General features: G+C 38.2%; 1 protein-coding gene across 3 annotated transcripts in view; it reads right to left on the bottom strand.

Moving 5' to 3' along the window:
- TMEM62 (transmembrane protein 62) overlaps window positions 1–23,165 on the bottom strand; it is a 27,958-nt gene extending 4,793 nt beyond the window's left edge. For 2 of the 3 annotated variants that reach the window (XR_001522186.2, XM_015630974.2), the window contains exons 1-14: window positions 23,068–23,165; window positions 19,065–19,176; window positions 18,027–18,164; window positions 16,987–17,032; window positions 15,631–15,772; window positions 15,309–15,433; window positions 15,042–15,164; window positions 14,034–14,189; window positions 12,424–12,583; window positions 10,704–10,817; window positions 9,659–9,743; window positions 8,001–8,105; window positions 7,120–7,238; window positions 5,880–6,214 (exon numbers count right to left, since the gene is read on the bottom strand). Coding sequence is in view for 2 of the 3 variants with exons in the window: in XM_015630974.2 (XP_015486460.2) it covers window positions 5,888–6,214; window positions 7,120–7,238; window positions 8,001–8,105; window positions 9,659–9,743; window positions 10,704–10,817; window positions 12,424–12,583; window positions 14,034–14,189; window positions 15,042–15,164; window positions 15,309–15,433; window positions 15,631–15,772; window positions 16,987–17,032; window positions 18,027–18,066 (1,542 nt within the window). In the remaining variant the exon portion in view is untranslated. Of the gene's footprint in view, window positions 1–5,506; window positions 6,215–7,119; window positions 7,239–8,000; window positions 8,106–9,658; window positions 9,744–10,703; window positions 10,818–12,423; window positions 12,584–14,033; window positions 14,190–15,041; window positions 15,165–15,308; window positions 15,434–15,630; window positions 15,773–16,986; window positions 17,033–18,026; window positions 18,165–19,064; window positions 19,177–23,067 lie in introns of those variants that run through there. The other variant, XM_015630973.2, reaches the window with a different exon arrangement.

Genomic DNA, 23,165 nt, shown 5'->3' with positions numbered 1-23,165 from the left:
ATAGTGTGGCTCTTCAGCCGTCATATATGGTGAGAGGTGTCATTGAATAAAGGGTGACAACGACAACTGGTAACAAAAATCCAGTATGCTTTGGAGGTCAAATCTCATGGTAATTAGCCCACATGCTCAGTCTTTCTCTTCTTTTGAGCTGGTGGGTTTCCTGAGTCCTGAGTGCTTGTGATATCCCCACGTCAGAATTGCCTTTATCCAGTCAGCCAATTTCAGTGCAATTGCTGAGTTGTCTTTATTAGTTTCTTCCTTATCTTGGAGAGTTCTGCCAGATGTCCCCGTGGCCTGTAAATTCTGCATTCTTTGTGTCCTCTGTCAGTAGTACATTCTCCCCAGGCTTTGCTAACCTCCTGCTGTGCCTGAGATCAAGCACATCAAGCCCTAAACTTTGAGGCCAACAAGTAAGTTGTCTAACACCTGGGCTTAGAGCTTGATTGTTAGCTGCTATCTGTTTTATGGATTTCTTGTTGATTAGGCTTGAAAATATATAAGACCATCCTTTCTTAAGAGATGTTTTATATATTTAACACTTTACAACAATAAGGCAGGACCTTGTTTCATAGCCCCCTCCTGATTCCCTGTAACTCTCTGGGCAAATGGTTAATTATTTCTGTCTCTTGAGATGCCAGCATCATAATCAGTCTCTTCCCTTTCATGTCATTGTTTTAATTTCCCTTTGTTGCATTCCATGTTTTTTTAGGTCAAACTGTTCTCCTTTCCCCAAAACCAGACCCATACATCTGTTTCTTATCTCTATCAACACAGCTGGTGGTGTTCCTCAAACATGTTCAGTACCTGGTGTGCAAAACGAGTATCTGGCCCAGAGCCAAGATATTTGATTTATTTCCTGTTTGCACCGAGATGGATGCTAGGTAGTAATTCCACAAAGCCGGCTTGGAACTTGTGCATATTTATAAGTTTCATACTCGCCCCTCTCTCTCTATCTAATAGATATTCATTTTTACTTGTAATTGACTGGCATTGTCTTTGCTAATAAGGTCTGCATGTGCGTAACTGCTCATCTTTTGAGTCAGTGGGGTTCTTGAGTCCGTGGTTGCCGAGATGAAAACTGAGGGATGGGACCACCCTGCTATTTGAGATGATTTATTGCTCAAGTAACCCCGATAATATATCAGTCTGAAAGGCATGAGATTTAGAGAGGAGCAATAAGTCAGCCATAGCTCAAGGTAGTCATGGGTTTCTTCTTCACACAGCAATATATAACATTTTGGTCCAGTAGACAGTTGACAAGAAATTTGTTTCTATTTAATAACCTATCCTCTTTGCTTAATTTTGCCTCACTGCATCTGTCTCTTAGCCAATAAGCTGACAGGTCATGTACTCATACACACACCTCTATTATAGCTTCTAGATCCCTAGCCTACTTTATAAGTCTTTATAAGTCATTATCACAGCTCAAACCTCACACCAGTTTACTTAATATAATTTCCTACTTACTCATAAGGCATATTCTTACTTAAAATTATAGGAACATAAGTTTATAATTTTTCTACTTAATGTTTGTATACCTTTATCATTACATTAACCCAAGCTCTTTCGAAGGCTGCAGATTGAACCCTTCAGCATCTTTGAAATTTTCCATTTTTCCATTTCCCACACATGGTCATGATCTCTCACTGACAATTACTTTTCCTCTAAGGACACCATTTCTGAGCCAAAGAAGTTCACCATCGTGTTTACCTTCTTGATTTAAGATGGGCCCCATAGAACCTATTGGCTGGGGTCCTTGTTTCTTTGTTCCTCTACTGATCTCTTTAGGTCATCTTGACTTTCTGGCAAAATCTAGCAAATTTTTCTCTTGTAACTTATACAGCACTGCCACAACTTCTAGGAAACAAGTACAGTCTTTTATACAAAAAGGTGTCAAGGGAAGAGTCATACAGACACTGACGAATAGTCACCCATGCTTCATCACTGATGCCTGTGACAAAATTCCTAATGCACATGTACAAATCTTGGTCCAGTTCATTATCATTTACACAGACAATTTTTCCTGGAGGGATGTTTCTGAGTATTACAGCAATCTAAGGTAATTCTAAGTTACATTTTCCTTCTATCAGCTATCAAGTTACTATTTAACCTTATATTCTATTACAGTTTCTCCTTGACCCTCTTTGAAAAATTGCTTGTTAACTAAAGAAGGATTTACAGTATTCTGTTCTGGCCTCTTCACATAGCATTTCACTCCTGAGGACTCTTCACTGCTCCACTACTCCAGTCTGTATTGCTATGGTTTCAAAACTGCCCTATAGCTGCTAGGGGCTTTTTGTGAACTTTTATGCATTTCTAGCTTCATGTAACATCATGACCACAGTAAGGAAGTTCAGCTACAATCTTTATAAATAAGCATTTGCAAAGGGTAATAAAATGTAAACAGTAGTCGGCAGAGATGCCTTTTTTTCTTACTTTTGGTTTCTTTGGTACAATCTGCTTTCTATTTATTAGTCTTCTGCATTCCCGTTTCCATCCCATCTCCCTTTGTACCTTGAAGTATTGTTATTGTGTGCCCTATGTTTCATTTTCTTCCCTTCTGCTTTCTTCCATTTTCATCCCTTTCCTGATTTTTTGGTTTGTTTGTTTGTTTTGGGGCTTTTTGTTTGATTTGGTTTGGTTTTTGTTTTCACTTTAGTTCATCTTGTTTCTTGTCCTCCTTTTTGACTTCTTCATTGACAATGAGAAAAACATGGTGTTTTTCATAAGAGCACCTATTAGTGTTTAGTGCTAAGCTGTGCACTTAAATGTCAGGATTTCAATTCAAATGTCACCAACATCATGAAAAGACCTTTCCAGCCCAGACATAAATGTTTCTTACTGCTGTTGTTACAAAAGTGAAGAGACCTGAGGCAGATGCCTTTCAAATAGCTTAATCTCTTCATTCAATACTTTAATGCATTGATTGTGGAAGAATGTGCAGTATTACTTAGTCCTGTTGCTAACGTTGCTCTTCTCTTTTGCTATACTACCTTTCTCTTAATTGGCTTCTCTTCACAGTGGGAAATGTTTATATAATCCATAAATAGACTACCAGGGGAGAAAAGAAGACTAAAGGCAGATGGTATTATCCCACAATTAGAAATGGTAGCAGCAGCTGGAATAAACATCATAGAGAAAATACTTTGTGAGACAACTCAGAACTCTTTAGGAAAAGCACAGAAAAGCAGAAAGGAGACACGATGTTTTAGCCACACTAACACAGAATTTTGCAACCAGAAGTGTAGATTCAAAGTGGTAAGATAAAAAGTACTGAAGTTTAGTTTTGCTACAGTACTCTGGTCTGGGTAGAGTGATAGGAGTGCTGTATGTGCAACAGATCCTGTTCTCTGTGTCTCTCCTAGATCTGCCTTATCTGGCAGGATAGCCAGCAGGAACCAAGAAACAAGGCTTCTGTGAGGAGAAGTGAGAAAAGGGTGATTCCATAAATCTGCAAAACAAGTGTGAAGCAGAGGAGGATAGCTCTATAAATCCAGTAAATGAGGAGATAACACAGGAACAACTGCCTGATAAGACCAAAGAAGAAATTTGCTTGACTTTTGTACTAACCTTTAGCATAGTAAAATATAATCCCATCAGCCACTTTCCCCTAGAGCATGGGTGGCAAAATAAATGAGTAATGTGCCTTTAAATGAAGGCAAGAAAATGTATAGCCAATGATTGCAAAGGTTCCAGGGGTTGGGATATATAAAAGCAGGTCCTGGCACTGCAGTGTGCCGGCTCTGTGGATCCACCACCCAGCACCTGCTCTGCACACACAGGAAATAGGCCTTTCAGCTCTGTGTCCATTGGCTTCCCTTCCTGCACACCTGTGAGAGAACCCATAGCAACAGGAATTTTGGTGACACAGCTACAGAGCTGGATTGTCCTGCTGTCCTGGCAGCAGCGAGTCAGATGGGACAGGTCTCCAGTGTGCACCGACCCCCTAATCGGGGACCCCACTGAATCCTTTCCAGTGCCAGGGTGCTGCAGTGCCCCAGAGAGGTACTTGAGGAAGCCAAAGGAGATTGTGTCTCAGCTTTCCTGGACCCCCAGGATTTTCTAGATTGGTAAGTGCACTTTTGTTCCTCTTTCTTCTTTAAAAAAAAAAATAAAAAAATTCAGCCTCCACATAAGCCATGCATAAATGCTCAATGTGGGGGCTTAATCAATCAGTGGGTTCAAATGGTGTGCAGTGCAGAGAATATTGGAGAGGCCAGCCTAAGGGTAAAAGTATCATGTAACATTATATTTAACAATGGGAGCAAGTCAAAAGATATAAAATATTTTATTGCCATTTCTTCTTCTGTCTAATCACATAAAAGTAATTTAATTGTGAAATGTGATTTTATTATCAATTTTTCAGTATTTTATCTCACAAATACATTTTGTCCCGTCTCTGATTTTTTAACAGCTTTGCAAATCAAACTTTTGTAGCAACAAATTACATTCTTTAATCTCTTAACAGTGCATTTAACTCATGTAAATGGGTGTTCTTTCTCTCTTATTCCTATTGCATTGAAGAAATTACATTATTATTATATAACTATTTTCCTATATCATCGAAGAACAGAAATTAAGGAATAGGAAAACTGTTGCCTGTTAGAAATAACAAAAGTCCTTATTGTAGTCAATATTTTCTTCCAATTTATTTTCCTATGTGTTCTACTACAGTCACTGCTGGTTTTTCCAAAGGGGCAATAAATAAATTAGTCCTTTTTTTTCTTGAGGAGCCATAAATAAGTTACTGTAAAATCACCTAAAGTATTTTAAATGTTCCACTTGCAGTTGGTCTTTTGTGAAGCAATGCAGTGTTCTTTACAGATCAAGGCAGCTCAGCTTTCTTGGCTCTGGATCATTGCATTCTTCATAAATGTAACTAACTGTTTTATCATTTTTGGACTTAGAAAAATATGAAAACAAAGAAATTAGTTTTCTTAGGTCACTCTTTGGTACATTTGGCTGAGACCCAGAAACGTAGCTGAGACCCAGAAAAACAGAAATTACAGACTTTATTCCTTTTATAGGTATCAGACCATATTATTCCTTTAGTCTCTCCCATCCTGAGGACATTGTCTCTATCTTTGCTTTGAAGCTGAAAACCCCAGCACTACTTATAATTCACTGTCCTTTCACCAGTTGTGGGGTGGGAGGACTGGCAGCCTCAGAAGTGGAAAATGAAACTCCTTCGTTCCAGAGAGCGAGCTTGTTAGTTAGTCAGCACTCCCAGGGCAAGAGGTATAGGCCATAGCTCAGGTAAACATGAACACAAATATATAGACACACCTTGCACCCTATAATCTGCTTGTATACAGCATTATGAACTGAAAATATGTATGGGCATAGGACTCTGACTGTGAAGGCCACCACAGCACCTTTGCAATCACTATGACTTCATAAAAGCATCTGGTCTAGTCTTGTAAAAACACATGTCAGCCCTGAAATAAAAATCAAATTAAGCACAAATCCAGAAGCTCATCAAGTTCTATGCTCATTTTTCGCAACATTATAAAAATCAAGAATTTAATTAATTAAATGTATTTTTCCATTCACAGTAGTAATATGCAAATATTTCCCTTTGTGAGCCATTTGGACATATCTATCAGTAAAAAAACCTCATTGATGAGATTGGTACACAGTTTACTGTATTGATGTATAATGCATAACTGTATTATATGACATGTATTATACAGTATGTTGTATAATACAAGGAAAGTATGTATAACATATTGTACATTTACTATTTAATACAGTTCTGTAGCAGTGCAGGTGCAGCTTTGGGTCTTACCACCTAATGGTTGGGATGTATGGAATTCCAGCATCACAAAAAGATAATCTTGTTTCTTGGCAGTTTTTAAGATAGAACTTGGAGTACTTACATTGTACTTCAGGAGCTTTGACAGTTTTTTATCTCTGTTATGTAAGTTCTGAGCTCTGATGATTTCAGTGTCCAGGTTTTATAAATGAGAGCTGCGGTCAGTGCCACCAGCCACGTTCTCATCGGGGAGAGGAAGAACGCCAAGGTGCCGTATGTTCTCTGCAGGAAATAGCAGGAATAGACCTGCCAGGCCAGGAGCAGGGCCATTGCCAGGTGAACAAGTACAGCCACGAGGCGTCGGACGTGATGGATGTGGGAACGGAAGCTGTGGCCCTGGCATCGCAGCAACAGGCACCAGCACAGATAGGCCATCAATGGCAGGTTGAAAAACACCATCTGAAAGGAAGAACAAAGGAAAATAAGACAATGAGCAAGCCAAGGGTTCTGGATAACATCTATGAAGGCTTCAAAACATATGCACAGATAAAGCTGTCCCATTCTGAGGGCTGAGTACACTTCCCAGAGATAGAATCTCAGGATGCACCTCCCCAGCTCTGCAGCTGACAAAGCTGTGACTGCCTGTGCCTGAGTCCCTGGCCAAGCATTCCTGCCCATTGCCTTGCAGTATCACACATCTGACATTTCCTGGAACAGATTCAGAGAGCTGCACTTAGCAAAAAATTAGCAGGGCAAAACCAGACAGACCGTATGTTAGTGTAGCTCTGACCCAGCACACTGCAGTGTCACACTGGTCCAAGGGAGACACCATGAAGAAGGAGGCAATGCTGGTTTGGTCCTCTATCTTAAATCCCAAGGAATGACACCTTGTCTTTCAGATTAATGGGAGACCATTCCTGGGAAAACTGGACTCATGTGTGCTTAGAGAGTGACACCTACTGATCTGAAGGGTTATTAAGGCTGCAAAGGCTGTCCTGGCCACTCAGTTTTTTTGCATTAGTGCATTAGCAATCACTGTGTGTGGGCCAAGGGCAAAACCAGAAAATTTATAAAAAATTTAGAGTTGTTAACCTGTAGAGACAGCCTCTAACCCAGAGATCCAGGGAGTCCAAAGCTTTTATTAGAGAAAAAGAGAAGTACGTGAAAATAATGCACAACCTGTTTCCTTTCTGCCCTTTAAATCTGCAGAAAGGTAAGAAAGACCTCTCGTAGTCAGGCATGGTCACTAATCTCTCTACTTTCAAGACTTCTTTCTTTGTAAAACTATTTAAAAAAAAAAAAAAAGGAAAAAAGTCCCTGAGGAAAAAAAGCTGGGTTTTAGCCTTTATTTTATAAATACTCACCTGTAAAATCCCAACCACAAATGTCATACTGCCCTGTAAGAAGGAACCACCAACAAAAACCCCAAAGGAAAAACAGGCCCCCATTTGGCCATCTATCAGTTCACCTACAAACCATGGTCCTGCAAGAGAGGAAACCAGACATCACCTTCAGGAAACACAACAAGAGACACAGCCCTTTCCCACATGGCCCTTTGTACCCTGAGACTTCCCTATTGCTTATCCATAGTAATAAGCCTCATGTTTTCATGACCAGCAAACTGCAGTCTGGTGTGAAAATACCACAGTATGACAGGGGGTTGTGGCATGCAGTGAAAATAGTTTTGAATTAATTTAATCTCTGTGACAATTTTCAACGTATAATGTCTTCCTTATGAGAGAGGTGAAAAGGTGGATCATTTCAAAGGGGAGCTTTTTCCCAGAATTACATTTAAGATATATGAAAAATGTGGTCACGAACAATTCCAGCCTCTAGCTCAGCATAGAAATTAAAATAGGCAGGCTTCTCTGTGTTATGCATACTACACTAATAAGAAAATAGCTATTTCAGTTACATGCTGTCAGAGGAGAATAAGCTGAAATTGTTAGTTCTGATGCTAATAATCAAAAAACAAGTGAAAACCAAACTAAATTAAAAAATACTCAGTTTGCTTTCAGAGTAATTGAACAATCAAAGTGCTTAATTAATTCAGGGCTTCTAAGTTAGGCTCTTACCAATAAACCTTTAGTCTCTTTGGACATTAGCTTTTAAAATTCCACATAGACTTTGTGACTTAAGTAGATTTGTCCCATTCTCCAAGATGTTAGAATTCTTAATTTTCATCAGGATCTAATGTGTGCTTTCAAATGCTAATTTATGTCCTCCACTATTGTGGGCTACTTACCCAGAATGGTGTATAAATTCAGAAACAGAATTGAGTAATAGAAGGTGTTTGTTTTACTGAAGACATGAAGAGAATACGAAGTCAGAGTAAGTAATCCTGGCTTTTCTAAACAGAGACAACATTTAAGAAAAATACACTCAATTCAGTTTGCAACACCTCCCCTGATATATATGTATGTGTAATACTGGTCTTTCTGAAACCAATCTGCACAGTATTTACTCATTATTTTAAATAAGGAATATAAAAATAATATTTGGTATGTCTACAGAAAAACGCAGAGGAACACATTACTCTTACTGTGAGAACTGAAAATAAAGAAGCAATAACTAGGACAATCTATATTAAAAACAGCAAAGGAACCTGCCATTCTAAAGGAATACACTTACTGTATGTAAATAATACTGAACAACCATTCTATACCCAGAAAATGAAGTTAGCTAGAATGAAAAACATGGAGAAAGTTTGTATTAAATGAAAAGTAAGAGAATCAAAACAGTAACCCTTCAAACCCAGAAAGATGGGTCAGCATGGACTAGATTAATTTGATTTCCTTTTATTAAATCTACTTTAGTGAGCTCTGATTGCAACTGAAGCAAAAATAAAGGCTAGGCATTAAAACGACATTATTCTGACAAGTGTGTGGTGTTAGCAGAAAAAAGCAGTATTAACTCTCGAAATGAAGCAGACAATTCACAGATCAAGAGAGCGTTCCTAAAAAGTTAGCTTATAGACTTACACCTATTATGTGGCCTTCTCACAAAGAATTAACCCCCAGAGGGCAAGCTTCATCTTTGGAAATCAACAACTCTAACAAATTTGTTCACTAATTTGTCAAAACATTTGTCATGGTCTACACGGACCTAACTGACCACAGAGTCATTTTTTTCACTATTTAGCTGCTGAGTTCCATAAAGGCAACTGTAAATGTGATCCTTTTTTATGTAAGCAGTTGCTGTAGTTAGCTCAGGATGCTACATGACTAGCAGTATAAAGGAAGGGACAAACACTGACATGAATAGGAAGGGAGGTGGCTTCCAGAAAAATCTCATTAGTAAGGTGTGGTTCAAATGATTTTTCAAAGGATAAATGCCATGAGCTTAATAGTAATAATTTTCATTTACTGGATCTATCACAAAGTATCAAGTTATGATAGCAATGGCCTTAATATTATTTTGAGAAAGACCCAATCCTGTTCATGTTCTTAAAAAGGTAACAAAATATTAACAAAAAGTTAACAAATATTGTCCTTGCAGAAGGAAGTCTGTTTCTCCACTCAGGCAAGAGAGAATTCTGTGAACTGTAGTGAAACAAGCACACATACAGAACTAATACAAAACAGAACATTCCTTTCCCTACATATTGGATTCTTCAGTGAGAAAATTAAAATGAAACCTTGGACTTCAATAAACTTAATTTTTGTTTAAACAAAGATACCTGCTCAAGTTTCTAGTTTACTTTATTTGATATATTGGAGGTTTTCCAGGTTCCCTTAAAAGCAAAACAGCAGCTTCTGAGAAACCAATCAAACCCCACAGTAGCAGATGTAAAAGGCATATGGTGATTAACAGCACAATTACTTACTTACTGTTAGCACACAGGTCAACAGTAAAAAGTTTAGGTGAAAACAGATTTACTAAAAGGTAAGCATTAGATCATACCTTTGAGTGCTGGCTTCTGGAGGTGTCGGAAAACAACAAGCAAGGTAATCTGAATCAGCACGATCAGTCCAAAGAGCACTCGAGCCTGGAAAGACAGTTTTGACTATAAGCCAGCCTTGGAAGTGTGTGTCCTGTGCCTAGAAGCACACCTTATGGACACTAATAGAATGGTACAAAGATTCTATCTGAAACACATATTCAAAGCTTGTTGATGTCATTGAACTGAAGAATAAAAAGGAAACTTAGGGGTTTCTAAGTTTTTGGATTTGTATTGGACTGACTTGAATTTTACATAATAGACCTGAATCTTTAAAAAACAGTTTGTAAACACAACCATTGAAAAAGTGTAGTTACACTTCCAAGGCAAAACATTGTCTGAGCACTGTTCTGAGGAGAAATGCAGTTCAAGACACGGCGTAGAATGCGTGACTGATTAACAAAACTAAGATAATAATTTTGAGCCAATTATAATAAGAACTACAGTCATATGGAATTTCTTATGTAGTTCTAGAAGTGTACCTAGACTACTAAGACATGACATCCTTCTTTGTGTGTACTGAGCTGTAACACATCTGGATATGACCTGGAACTTACTAAAGCTGATGCGGATTTTGCCCTCCACCGGAGCTAGTTATGATGTCAGCAGCTGACAGAATATTTGCAGCATTCTTTCCAGAAAACACATTGCAACAGTTCACAGGGAATTTCTCTTCAGTTTAATGTTTCCTTTTTTTACTGTCTCCGGTAGCTCCTTTTCAATTTTTTGCTTACACAAAATATGTGTATATTTATGCCCAAAACTGGATAATTGGGACTAAATCCAGGACGTGAGCTGTTTGTATAAACTATTGTTGCACATTTGTGGTTCAAGTGTGCAACTTGAGAAACTTTAAATGTTTTGGAAACATTTTTCTGTCTTTTCTGTCTTATCTGGAAAAAGTAAACTGCATTCAAGTCTAGGAATTCCTTCAGGAATTACAAAAATGCCCACTGCAGCTTGGGAAACCAGCATAGAGTACAACAGCTCTTTTGCTGAAATACTTACTAGAACATAGTGGTCAGTGAGAAGAATAACAGATGGCCAAAAGTCAAATCTAAGAGAGAGGTTTTCTTCCATACCAAATAAATGGCCTCGTGTGCCAATTCTTCCTGAAGCATCCTAGATTGATATAAAATGAGAGTAATTATATAGCAGTGGTACAAAAAACTGCCAAGTTAAAGTTCTTATTATCACTGCAGCTTTTCTAGAAAGATACAAGTGATGCATGCTTCTCTGGCATACTGCTGTATTAAATTCTACCTACAAAGGATTACTTACAGTCAATTCTGCAGTTTCAAGTAAATTGATGATTATAAAATCGTAATCTGAAAGTGTTGCATATGAGGAAGAGCCTGCCATAGATTCAGCAACTTATGGAAGACTGTGACTGTTTACTGCCCCCTCCCCCTGCTACAATTGTTTTCTGAAAGTTCAGTTATAGGTAATAGCCAGTATTAAAATATTTTGAAATTATGTTGTGCTTCATTTCTGGTGTATTTGCCATAAACTCATACAAATAAACAAACATTTTTTTGTTGTTTATTGTAATTTATTCAACAGTTTGAGCACAGTGTTCCAGGTGTGGCCTGACAAGCACAGTAGAGCAGGATAGTGACTTATTTTGGCTGGTGATGCCCTTGTAGATGCACCCTGGCATCCAGTGGTTTTTCTGCTGCACCAGCACACTGTTCATTCACACTGAGCTTGTGGTCCACCTGGACTCTGAGGTCTCTTTTCACAGAGCTGCTCCCCAGCCAGGCAGATCACAGCCTATGGGTGCACTCCTGGATAATGTTTTCCCAGATGCAAGTCCTTACACTTTTCCTTGATGAACTTCACAATGTTCTTCTTGGTCCACAATTTGCCCTTGGTTACTCTATGTTGGCTCCTCCCACTCATGTGTTTCCTGTGACTTGAGATAACCCCCACAAGGATTTGTTTCCTGATTTTCCCAGCTCCTGAAGTAAGACTGATGGGCCTGTAATTTCCTGGATTCTCCTTTAAGCCCTTCTTGTAGAGAGGAGAGTCATTAGCCTTCTGCCAGTCTTCTGGGATGCCCCCTGATCTCTACAACTTCTTCAAGACTATGGAGAGTGGCCTTGCAAAGATGTCAACCAGGTAGGTCTCTTAACACTCTGGAGTGGAAACTGTTAGGGCCCATTAATCTGTAGGATTAAGCTCCTGTGACAGGTCTTACTCCAACTCTTCCTTAACTGAAGAACTAACAGTGCATCTTTCTTTGCATCAACCTTGATCCTTGTTCCCAAGGCCTGAGGCCCAACACTGCTGGTAAAGACAGAGGTGAAGAAAGTGTTGAGAACCTCTGCTTTTTCAGAGTTGTTGGTGACTAATTCATCTCTGTTGTTTGACACCTTGCCAATACTTTCCTTCTGTTTCTGTTTGTTGTTTATATACCTTTAGAACCCCTTCTTGTAATTTTTGACATCTCTGGCCAATTTAAATTCAAGTTTACATTTCTGTTGTGTCTTATTTTATTTCTTGTGAAAAATAATATTTCTTTCTTTAGCCCAGCAGCTTTATGAATATTTTGGTGTTTAGCAGTCAATGTTTATTCCTTTATTAAATCCTTTGGATTTTGTAATCAGACAAATACGGAAGTTAAGTCTGTTATCATGTATTTTGTTCCTGTGTGAGGCAGAAGGGTGATAGAGAAGCCATGACAAGAAAAAAAAATCAGTACAAAGAATGCCAACAGGTACCTTACCTGGACAGTCACATCTATTTGATGGAACCCTTCCCTGTAATTTTGTGGGCTCCACTTCAGCACATAGAGAGGGCCAGACACCTGATGTGCATTCCCCAGGTAAACTCCATCTATGTAGACTTTAACAGAGCTAATGCCAGAAGGAGAGAATGCCAGAATTCTAAGGAGTAAATAAAGAGCAAAAGAAACAGATTTGTTACCAGACTTGTAGTATGTCATTACTTCCTTAAGAGAAAGTCCCTAAAGCTTAAGCTGCCTTGTAGTAAAGAGTTTGAAAGATTTAGAAATTAAAACAGTGAAATATCTGTTGGCTAATGGTAACATGGTAGTCTTTTCCTACAGTTAAAAAAAAAAAAAAGTAGTTCTGTATGGTATTACACAAAAGAACAGGGTAGAAAACTGGCTGTGGAACAGATAAAATGGTGGCAGAAACTGTAAGGCCCTGGCAGAAATAATTTAAGAATTCTTGCTTCAAAACATTTGCCAGCACAAGAGGGATGCATCCTCCAGCACACACAGACAAATAACCAAAGACTCATAGATAAAAATTGCTAGGCTCTCTCTCTCTCTCAAGTCCTTTGTTGTTGGGAGTGGGGTTTCTTCCTTTTTTTTTTTCCTTTTTGCTCTTGGAGTTGGTAACTGCATTTAGAACAAATGGAGTGGAATGAAATATCTCAGTCTTGATCTCGGATACCAACAAATGTATTGTCACTTGGTAGTGCTTATATTCATAGAAACAGTGATACTAACAGAGACTCGAAGTATTGCACATGCAATTCCTTTCACTTCTGGTAATACAAAAGGGATTCTAGAGCATGTTTTAGTCAAATGAAAGAGTTTCATACAGTTCATACAGTTATGCTGAACAATTCTACCAGTTCATATATTTAATATAATCATAAAAATGTTCAGATAAAGTTCTGGATAGGAAACTGGAAAATAATTAGGACACCTACTAGGGTACTGCTCCCTAACTGAAAAGTATGAAAGACTTATTTTTATTCTAACCCTATGTATGCATTATTTCAAGCAGATGAGTCTTACAGCAAATATAAAATGCTGAAAAGGGCCTAAAAATTTGAACTATAAATGTAAAAATTAAATAGATAAAAATAGAAAGATGGAGAGATTTAAAGTAAATATGAAAATTGGCAGAAGCTTCTCGTGTTTTAATATACAAAGGATGTAGAATTGAAAAGACAAAAAGCTGAGGAGTCTGAAGTGAAGAGAGAAAATATTTAGAAAAATACATAGACAAAATCCTGAAATCAGCAGAGTCAGTGTGAACATGTGAGACAAATAACACAGATTAGGTATTTGCCTATGCATATGGATTACATATTGATCTATTTTAGTTATATATTAATTGATCAGCTTTGGTTACATAAAGTTCAATTGACTTTAGGGGAAATAACTGCATAAATAAAACAAACATGAATTAGTACTACACAATCTTTTTATCACAGACATGATACAAAGAGCTCCCTGGAACAATCTTCCAGAGAAAAGTGAATTCTGAGAACAGTAGGCACACATTTAAAAAAAAAAAGTTTTGTGTATATACATATAAATATAGTTAAATATTGTGAAATCAAGACATTACAGGGTACCTGATATGAGTGGAATAGAGAATTTTGACTAATGGTTCATGAGTAGAACTGCTGTAAAGGAAGGATTTGGGATTGGTGATGAGAACTACAGGCCACTCTTCAAAGTTAAGATCTGCAAAGCTGAAGAGGTCATGATCAAATGCGAGGATCCGGTACCTATAATGAAAGGAAAAAAAAATTGTTAATACAAATTGCTCTGTCAACAGCTGATTCCCATGCTTCTCAAGTTCCTAAACAGAACCTGGCTTTATTTTCCATTTATTCTCTTCTGTAGTTGATCTTACATTTTCCTGCTGTATTAACTGTACAGTTGCTTATCTCTGATGAGGTTAATTTTATTATACTTTATTTTATTATATTTTATTATAAATCATGGAAGAAGTACTCAAAGTTCCAAGTGTGAAGATCTATGGAATTTTGCATGTAGATGAACATTACATTAAAGAACTGAAATATTATGTACATTTTCCACAGTGTCTGTGCAGGTAGTCAAGGTAAGGACAAAAGCCCCAGTGAGCTCTTTCCCTACCAGTATCTTTCTTTGGATTACTGCAGAATAAAAACTAATATACTACTATACATTCCACGTAGCATTAGACACTTTTTGATATGCTAGTAAGGTAACATTTCTCAGGTGGACTATTTCTGTGTCAAGAATTCTAATAGCTAGTGCAGAGCATGTGTATTTTGAAGTAGTGATGCTGAATTTTATTAGAACTTATTTGTCTACATTTGAATACTAAACACATACTAAAGGGACATTTAGATGTCCCCTTTTTAATTTTTAAATATAAATAAGTAATAAAAAATTATTTGATTTATTGCACACTGTTGGTATGGGGGAAAACCCCAAACATACACATAATGCTTTTTTTCAAAAGCATTAATAGTAATAATTGGTCAGGCTGATCTCATGCTTCTTTCAAATTCACCACACAGCAAAAAAGGGAATCACAGCACAGCAAGGTAGGTTTCATATAATAATTTGCTCAGATGGGCTTTACTTACCTCCTATTATCCATCCAGTCTCCCAGTTCAAGTTCCAGAGTACCACCATAGTGCTGACTGTGCAAGACTGGCATCAGCCCACCCATTGTATGGAGATGTCCACACAAATAGGCTGTGGCAGAACTAAAAAAAAAACGTAAGAATCATGATTATTTGGGTGGGAAGGAAATAACTCTTCAGGAAAACCTGAAGTGTGAGAGATAAGCATGTAAAGACAGGCAAGAAATGTACTTCATGCTGAAAACATGCAGGATAAAAAGATCTTACCTCATTAGTGTTCGTATTCCAGGGGATGGGGAGATGATTGTTGAGGTGGGGTAATGGCCAAACCAGATAGTATGGTTGCTGTGTAGACTTTCTTTTGCCATCAAAGACAGCTCTGCCATTTGATTCTGAAACAGGCAGGTGACAAATCCATTTTGTTAAATAAATGTCTCATACGCATTATAACTTAAAAATGTAAACACTCTTACAGATGGACACAAATCTTTCAAACAATTTTTCTGTATTAAAAAATCCCCAAACCTCCAAACAAACCACTACAGAAGAAAACAGCCAGCAAAATGGAATGCAAAGACTTATACAATACCACGTTTAAAATCCCAAAAAAATTATAGGGTCTCTTAGGGCCTGGACTGAGTGTGGCATCCACGCAGATGAATGAATAGTTCCCAAAAGAGGTAGTGTGGATGTAATGGAAAGAGCCATCTTTACGCCAGGCAGAGTATTTCCTAACAAAATAAGATGGAAATTCTGCTGTTAGGAAAGCTTGCAGCCATGACAAACATACATTGCTTTCTCTCATTCCATTGACAACAGGTAATTACAGTATTTCTGACTTACAAAATTGAAGTGCATTTGATACCTTATGCTAGATGGGGATTGTCCATATCTTCCACTGGCAAAAAACATTTCAACTAACAGTACCACCTAAATTGCTCTATTAAGGATTAAATTCTGCAACTAAAATTGTTATGAGTTAATCTGAGAATCACTAAAATTCATTAAATGTAGGTTGTTTGGTTTTCTATTTTAATTTTCTTTTGGGGTTTCTGGGTGGGCATTTTGTGCGCATTTGGGTTTTTTTGAGTTGTTTTAGTTTTGTTTTACTCCCTGCATGATTTGTGGAAGCTAAAGCATTCCTGAGTTCAGATGATGAGTATAATTTGAACACAGCCATCCAGAAATCAGTTCATATCCCTGTTCCTCCACCAATCATAACAATAAAACTGCCAGAAAGTTTGACCTGAATAGAATACAAGCCAATATATTAAAAACAAGTTTTCAATACTTCCAATGCCATAAAAACCCTTTCACAATATTTTTTAAAGTTAATGTTATCTTTATGAACATCAGCAACTTCAATAAAATTTCTTCCTTGAGCTCCTTCTTGAGTATGTGTAACAGTTGATTCATCCTCTGCTAATGTTGGAACATATAATAGGAACCTAAGTTTTTTGTGTAAAAATATTGTATTTCAATACAACCCACTTCCCTCTTTAATTGTAATGCATAATGAACACCAGAACGTGGTGTTGAATTACTATTTTCCTTAGCTTATATTTTTATTTCTGCAAACAATCTTTATTATTTTAATATTTTTAATATTATTTATATTTTTATTTATTAAAAAACAACTCCATTTCACTCCTCCATCATCTCTCCTAGAGTGTGACCAAACATTTTGTAGACATTGACAGATTTAACACATTCAATAACAAAACACAAAAGGATAAGAGATAAGAAATCTGCACAAAGAAGTCTCTATTTTCTCAATCGATTCTGCTCTTCTAACTGACAGTGCAAAAGACAGAGGGAATAGTAGATAAGATCCTGGGCTATAGGAAAGTCAGTGGAAAAGCCTATATATGATAGCTGAAAATAGAATATTGTTTAGTGCATTTGACTTTGAATATAGCTGCATCTGTATGGTAAATGAAAATACCTGTAATAATTCTGAACACTATCCAGGTGTGGAATGTTGAATGAATCTGTAAGGGAGCAAAAAAAGAAATAAAGAAACTTTCAGATCAAATTTATCATTGGCCCCTGTATCTAACTAGGTAATGTTGAGATAAAGCACTCTCAGCAGGTGCTGAAGAGCTACTGCTTAAAAAACGCATAATTGACAAGCAGACTAACTGTGCAGAGGAGACATTATATACTCAATGCAATTAAATGGCAATAGTTTTCTCATTTAAGTTTCAATTCAAATATAAAGGCATTGTGGGAATATAAACTGTTATTTAGCAGCTAAAAGCTAAACCTGTCTCCAGCTCCACAGAACTTTCCAGCTTTTTTGGACTGGGTGCATGCTCTGTAAGTAAGACTTAACTCATTCATGGAAAATAAAGTAGCCATAGCATCAGAGAATGGGATGTGTACAACAGACATCAGCCTGGGGAGGTCTGTACTGCAACAGTTCCATCTCTATGGGTATATATGACAAAGCATGTGCTTTTTTTCCCCCAGTGCAGCTTGCTGTAACAGCCTGTTTATACAGCCTCCATGATTGTCAGCTTGTGTATGAATGCTTACAGTGTGGTGACAACCAGTGGATATAAACTCCTGTGACTCCCTTCTATTCAAAAGAAACCAAATTTCCTTTAGCTGCTGGACATATGATACCTTTTAAACTTAAACCTGTGAGGGGGAAGTCTATGAGAAGTAAATTCAAACTATATTTTCAGTATGGTTAGGTTACAGTTTGCCCCTCCATTAAATAATGTGGTATATAAAATAATGACATGGAAACTAACATCTGAAGTCATGTTCTACCACTTGCCAGGTAAAAGACTCTTACTTCTCTGGTACTAAAACTCCAGTAACAGCTTGTAAACAAAATGTGTCCTCAGTAGACATGTGGATGGCAAGCCTGTCTCCTGAGTCATGAGTACAAACACACTAGTGAGTACTAACCCTTCACCTCTAAATTCTGTCATCTGCAATCACAGGAAAGACAGAAATGTTTCATTTCCTTCTTACCATGATTCCCTTTGATGTCTATCCACTTGGTTTTTTCCATGACCCTTGATCTCTTCAGGATTGACTGGTAGGTTTTCCACTCATCTTCTACCTGTTCAGATCCCAGTTTATCCCTTGTCTTAGCATCTGTCAGATCACCTGAGAGTGTACAAAGGTGAGATATAACTAAAGGCCTACACAGCTTATACAAATACTGTAACTAGACAAGCATGCCATCTCTGCCTCCAAGTGCAAGTGGCTGGCTGAAGGATTGGGTGCAATCTGGATGTCTCTGTATCTGGTCCAGAAGGTCAGGGTAAATGCCTTCTAATGCAGATGCAGCAGCTTCATCAGACATCTTTTGAGCACATCACTGCAGCACTTCCACTGATTAGATAAGTAACTCTCTGTAGAAACAAAACTCCAGGTCTAGCATTAAGATTCTAAAGACTTGCATACAGTAATGGCTCAAAGTCTGTTTGATTTTCTTGTCAAAACTTAATCTATTTCAATAGCGAGTTTTCAAATGAAGTGGCAAGGCTTATTTCACCTCTCTTGGTATGAAATGTTCAAATGGAAACCAGCAATAAAGTCTTACATTAATTCACAGGTGAATTTCATACAAATGAGCAGGGATTGTTCTGAGAGTGGAACTGTCTCCTAATGACTAACCACAGACATTGCTCAGTTCTGTAATTTCAAACTCAAAGAATGTAGAATCATGACCAGGCAAAAAAAGAGGGAAGGTAGCTGCTAGCAAGGACTAAGACGCAGCAACACATATTGGGAATACAATAGCTATCTTGTGTGATTGTGTCTATTACATATAAAACACACTGAACTCACTGAAGAAACTGAATGCTGAAGAGAAGAATAATTCTCTTGTTGAGAAGTCATTCTTTTCAGCTTCTAGCTAGTCTCCCTTCAGCTGCAATTCTATTTCCATTGCTTAAGGTACATTAACGTTTAAAGTTCTCTCTTGAGATCCTAGAATTTTGCCTATTTGCTGTTTCTTTGACAGTACACTAAACAGGAAATTCCCATTTTTCAATTCTTTACCTGTTGCCAGAACAAGTGCTGGCTGAATTACATCAATTGTTTCAGAGCAGAATTTTTCAAAGTCAGGAGCTCGTTTGGGATCCCGAAATTTGCTGATATGAATATCTGACACCTGAAAAAGAGAAGAATGAAACACTGCCTCAAGAAGAGGGTAACTGCTACCCAGGTTGTCCTGCAAAGCATACATAAAAATGCAACATAAGAGCAATCACAGTGATTCATGTCAGTGTAAGGGATACAGGGTGAAAAAGAAGTGGGTGACTAGGGGAGAACAAAAGCAGAACAAGTGAATGATATTGCAAATCCAACCCTTAAAATCACATTAACATCAAGAAAATTTCCTTAAAACTAAGGGCATACAATAATATGAGGAAACACTTAGGTATCCACAGTAAATTGTGATGACTGCAAGTGGCCTGTTGCCTTTCCAATTCTTTGAGTTTCTGTGCAACACAATGGTTTTGCTGCAAGTAAGAATACAAAGTAGTTCTGCAAAGCAATAGGTTAAAGCTACCTAGATCTTGAAATACACTGAAAATTTATTTTGTACTTGGTGTGACATTTCCAGTAGTTGAATGGAAGGATTTTTAGAATTCTATCCAGCCATTTTAATGGATCTAATGAGTGTGTTCACATCCCATTCCATGTGCCTTCAAAAAGGCAAAGATTGCCTAAGAAATGATGATATGACTTGTATGTAACTGTAAAAGATGCTGTTCATTTCTAAATCAATCAAAGCCCTCACATCAGAAGAGCCGTTAAAGGAGAATAAAAAAAGTAAGATCTTTCTAATTTTTTTACATTGTGGCTTTTCAGTAATGTACAAAATATCCCTTGTGTGAATGGTTTCAATTCCACTTTCCATCCTACTTCAGTCAATCAATTAATTAACTGTCCTCCTTGGTTTAAACAAATGGTATATGATGCTCAAAAAGCAGTAAGAACATGCTCATGGCTATCTGACAATTTCACTTGGAAAGAAAAACATAAACTTTTACATTCAGTTTAATAAAACTGTTCTTGTAAAGCTTGTAGTTTTTGAAAAATCCAGATAAAATATCTTGGAGAAAAATGATTTACTACTACTTATTGATATATACATACATACATATATATATATATACATATACTTATACTGTATATAAAGAAAATATTATTAAAAGACTGAATACAATTTTTTAATTCTGCTTAGGAAAATTCCCCATTTGGAATGACATGGAATTTTTGCCTAGATCAGAACTGCATGCTAAAAAAGGCAAACACTTTTAGATATAACTTTATTTTCACTTTCATTGATACACTCAAACTAATGTGAAGCAAAGAGCACAAAACTACCTTGATACATCAAACCTCATTTAATCATTGACAAGGATAGAACTTGTTTTTCTTCTTTTCAGCCTGTGGATTTTCAATTAATTTATTTCAGCAGTCAAACAGAGAAAATCAAAACTTCTACAGTTTTCATTCTTGAGGAAAAACAGTCTTACAAAGAACCTTACTCCTGCTCTACTAGTAACTACAGAAAATGTAAATTTCCAACCTTACAGCAGAGAGTTGTTTGGAAGTCTGATTTTCTACAGTGACCTTCCCACTTTTCTTCCCCATTACTTTAAGATTTAAAAAAATATTCAACTTGTCATTTGTAAAAGTTACAGTGTCCTGGGACTTCTGAGAGCTGAAACTAAGTTTCTGTCATCACTAACAGCCATGACACATGAAAATCTCAGAAGTGGAAGAAGTGGAGCTTCTTCGTGTGGTTTTTTTGTTTATTTGTTTGTTTGTTTTAATTTTTAATTCACTTCAGATTATATCCCAATAAAATGAAAAACAGTGGGCAAGATGAAAAGCTTGTAATGCTCTTATTTACTTTCCAAAATGTAGGTGAAAGCCCACTTGCTCCTCTTTCCCCTCCCTCTGAGTGATGTGGATCCTTGGCCTCTCATTGCATCATAGGCTAAGTTACTTTCATTAAAATGGGTTGGAAGAGATTTAGGGGTGAGGAGAAATCACCATCAACATTCTTTATCTGGCAAAGATGTGGTTCAGGAGAGGCAGGTGTTAACAAGAGAGAATTACAAGGACTAGAGCAACAGTTGAGTGCATTCAGGTGATGGAAATGGGAGAGCTAATTATAAACTTGTCAAATACTGAGCTAGAGTGTCTATTTGGCACTGGGTAAGAAAGGAAATTCTGCTACAATAAAGGTGGGCAAGCTATTAATAGAAAATTAAAGTAGAAAGACTGTGGTTTAGCTCAGTTTAGAAGGAGACAGTCCTGTGTATGGGAAGAAAAACAAGACAGGAACTACTGGGGGCAGAACTGATCATCTTGAGCTCTATTCAGTATTCAGTGACCTAGGCTAGACCTGTAGAGTCATCAGGGAGCCTGAAGCCTGTTTCCCACAACATCATCAGGCACAAGGCTGGATTTGGAGCTTGATTAATTTCCAAGTTAGGTCAATGATAAAGCAGCTGTTAAAAGGCATGTCTGAAAGAGAACATAACCACTTGAAAGTAAAGCCAAGTCTCAAATTAGCTGTGCTGTGACCTATCTTTGGGAGAACTCCACTTGAAGTGACACAACCAGAGAGAACACAGCAAGAGAAACGTGGGCCTCTGCATGCTGCTTGTCAGTATGGCTCTGCAGCTGCTATACGCTGCTGTATCTGACTCTTCACAAGATAGCAGCTCAGGATAGGGGCTTTCCTTGCATTAATTCAAGCATATCTCCTGTCTTGAAATCTACTCTGCAGTAAAAATAAGCCTGAAATCACTTGATGAAAAATTACTGAAAAAAAATGACACTGAAGTTGGAGAGAACCAGAGGACTAATATATGCCAGCTCGTTCACTAAGAGCACTGACTTCAGCTAATAAAGTCAAGCAAAGTGATCTTGAGAATGAAAGCAAACAAACAAAACAGAAACAAGACAGAAACAAACAGCAAAAACAGCCATTTGTTAGAAGGAAATGCAGAGCAATCCCTGTGACATCTCAGCCATAGATTAACTACAAACATGTAAACACTTTTGTGGCTAGTTCTACATTAAGTGCCTCGGGAATGCTCTGGGGAGAAGAGTCAGAAGAGGCCACAGAAGCACTAATATGTCACAATTTGCTTCCAGGACTATACCAGGTCAACTTGGATTTTATGTTTAACCTGGAAACAGACCTATGTACGTTTAACCTTCTGAATACTGGCACAGTACCTTCTACTGCTATAAATCAGTTAAGCTATTTTCTCAGCCACACAAGTTCTCCGAGGTTTTCGATGGGGAACGGGACAGGCAGAGCCTGCATTTCTCCCTGGGATATTAGATAATACCGCATTAGGTACTGATGCAATATATAGGGTAGTGTAATAATTAGGTGATTTTTAATTACCCACTTCCACTACACACATCTTGTCTGATAAGGAAACTTCTCTGTGCAACCATCCAGGAGCCACTCTGGCAGTCACACTTACAGCAGCTGAGCTGCGACCAAGGCCCCTTCACAGCTACACCCCATACACTCAGTCAGACCAAGTTTCCCATAGCAGGGTCTCAGACTTCGGGGTCATTAAATTTAATCTTTTTAAAATCTAAAATTTAATCTTGGTGCAGTAATTAACAAAATAACAGTTCGACTTGGTTACCTCTGAGAAGGGGCCCCAAAGAAAGGAATCCCCGGGCATTTATACGCTCACAGTCTGAGAGCAGGCAAGTCCGGGGATCACGGGCTCCTGCCGTCTCTGAGTGTCCGATCCCACAGATCCCCATGCCCTGTGCCCTGCGCTGTGTAAAAGGGTTTGACAGGTCCCGGCCTTTCGCCTCGGGCTCCCGCCCCGCAGAGCTCAGCCTACAGCTCGCCCTGCAGCTGCACCACATCGAGCTGCCTGTACCGAGCATATTCCTCAGCGCGACCTTTCGGACAGCCCGGCAAAACACCTGTAACCTGGGCTTGACCGTGCGGCTCCGCCGTGCCCGCGGCCGGGCCGCCCCTCGCCCGCCCGGCCCCGCTCACCTGCACGACCCAGAGCAGGCTGGCGGCGGCCGCCCCTGGCGCGGGCTGCGGGGCCCAGCGGCGGTGCAGCCCCGGGGCCGGCGGCGCCCCCGGCGGCC

The sequence above is a fragment of the Parus major genome, chromosome 5, assembly GCF_001522545.3.
Source record: "Parus major isolate Abel chromosome 5, Parus_major1.1, whole genome shotgun sequence".
Taxonomy (NCBI): Eukaryota; Metazoa; Chordata; class Aves; order Passeriformes; family Paridae; genus Parus; species Parus major.
Note: the sequence above shows the minus strand (reverse complement) of the source record. Positions and strands in the feature narration are given on the sequence as shown.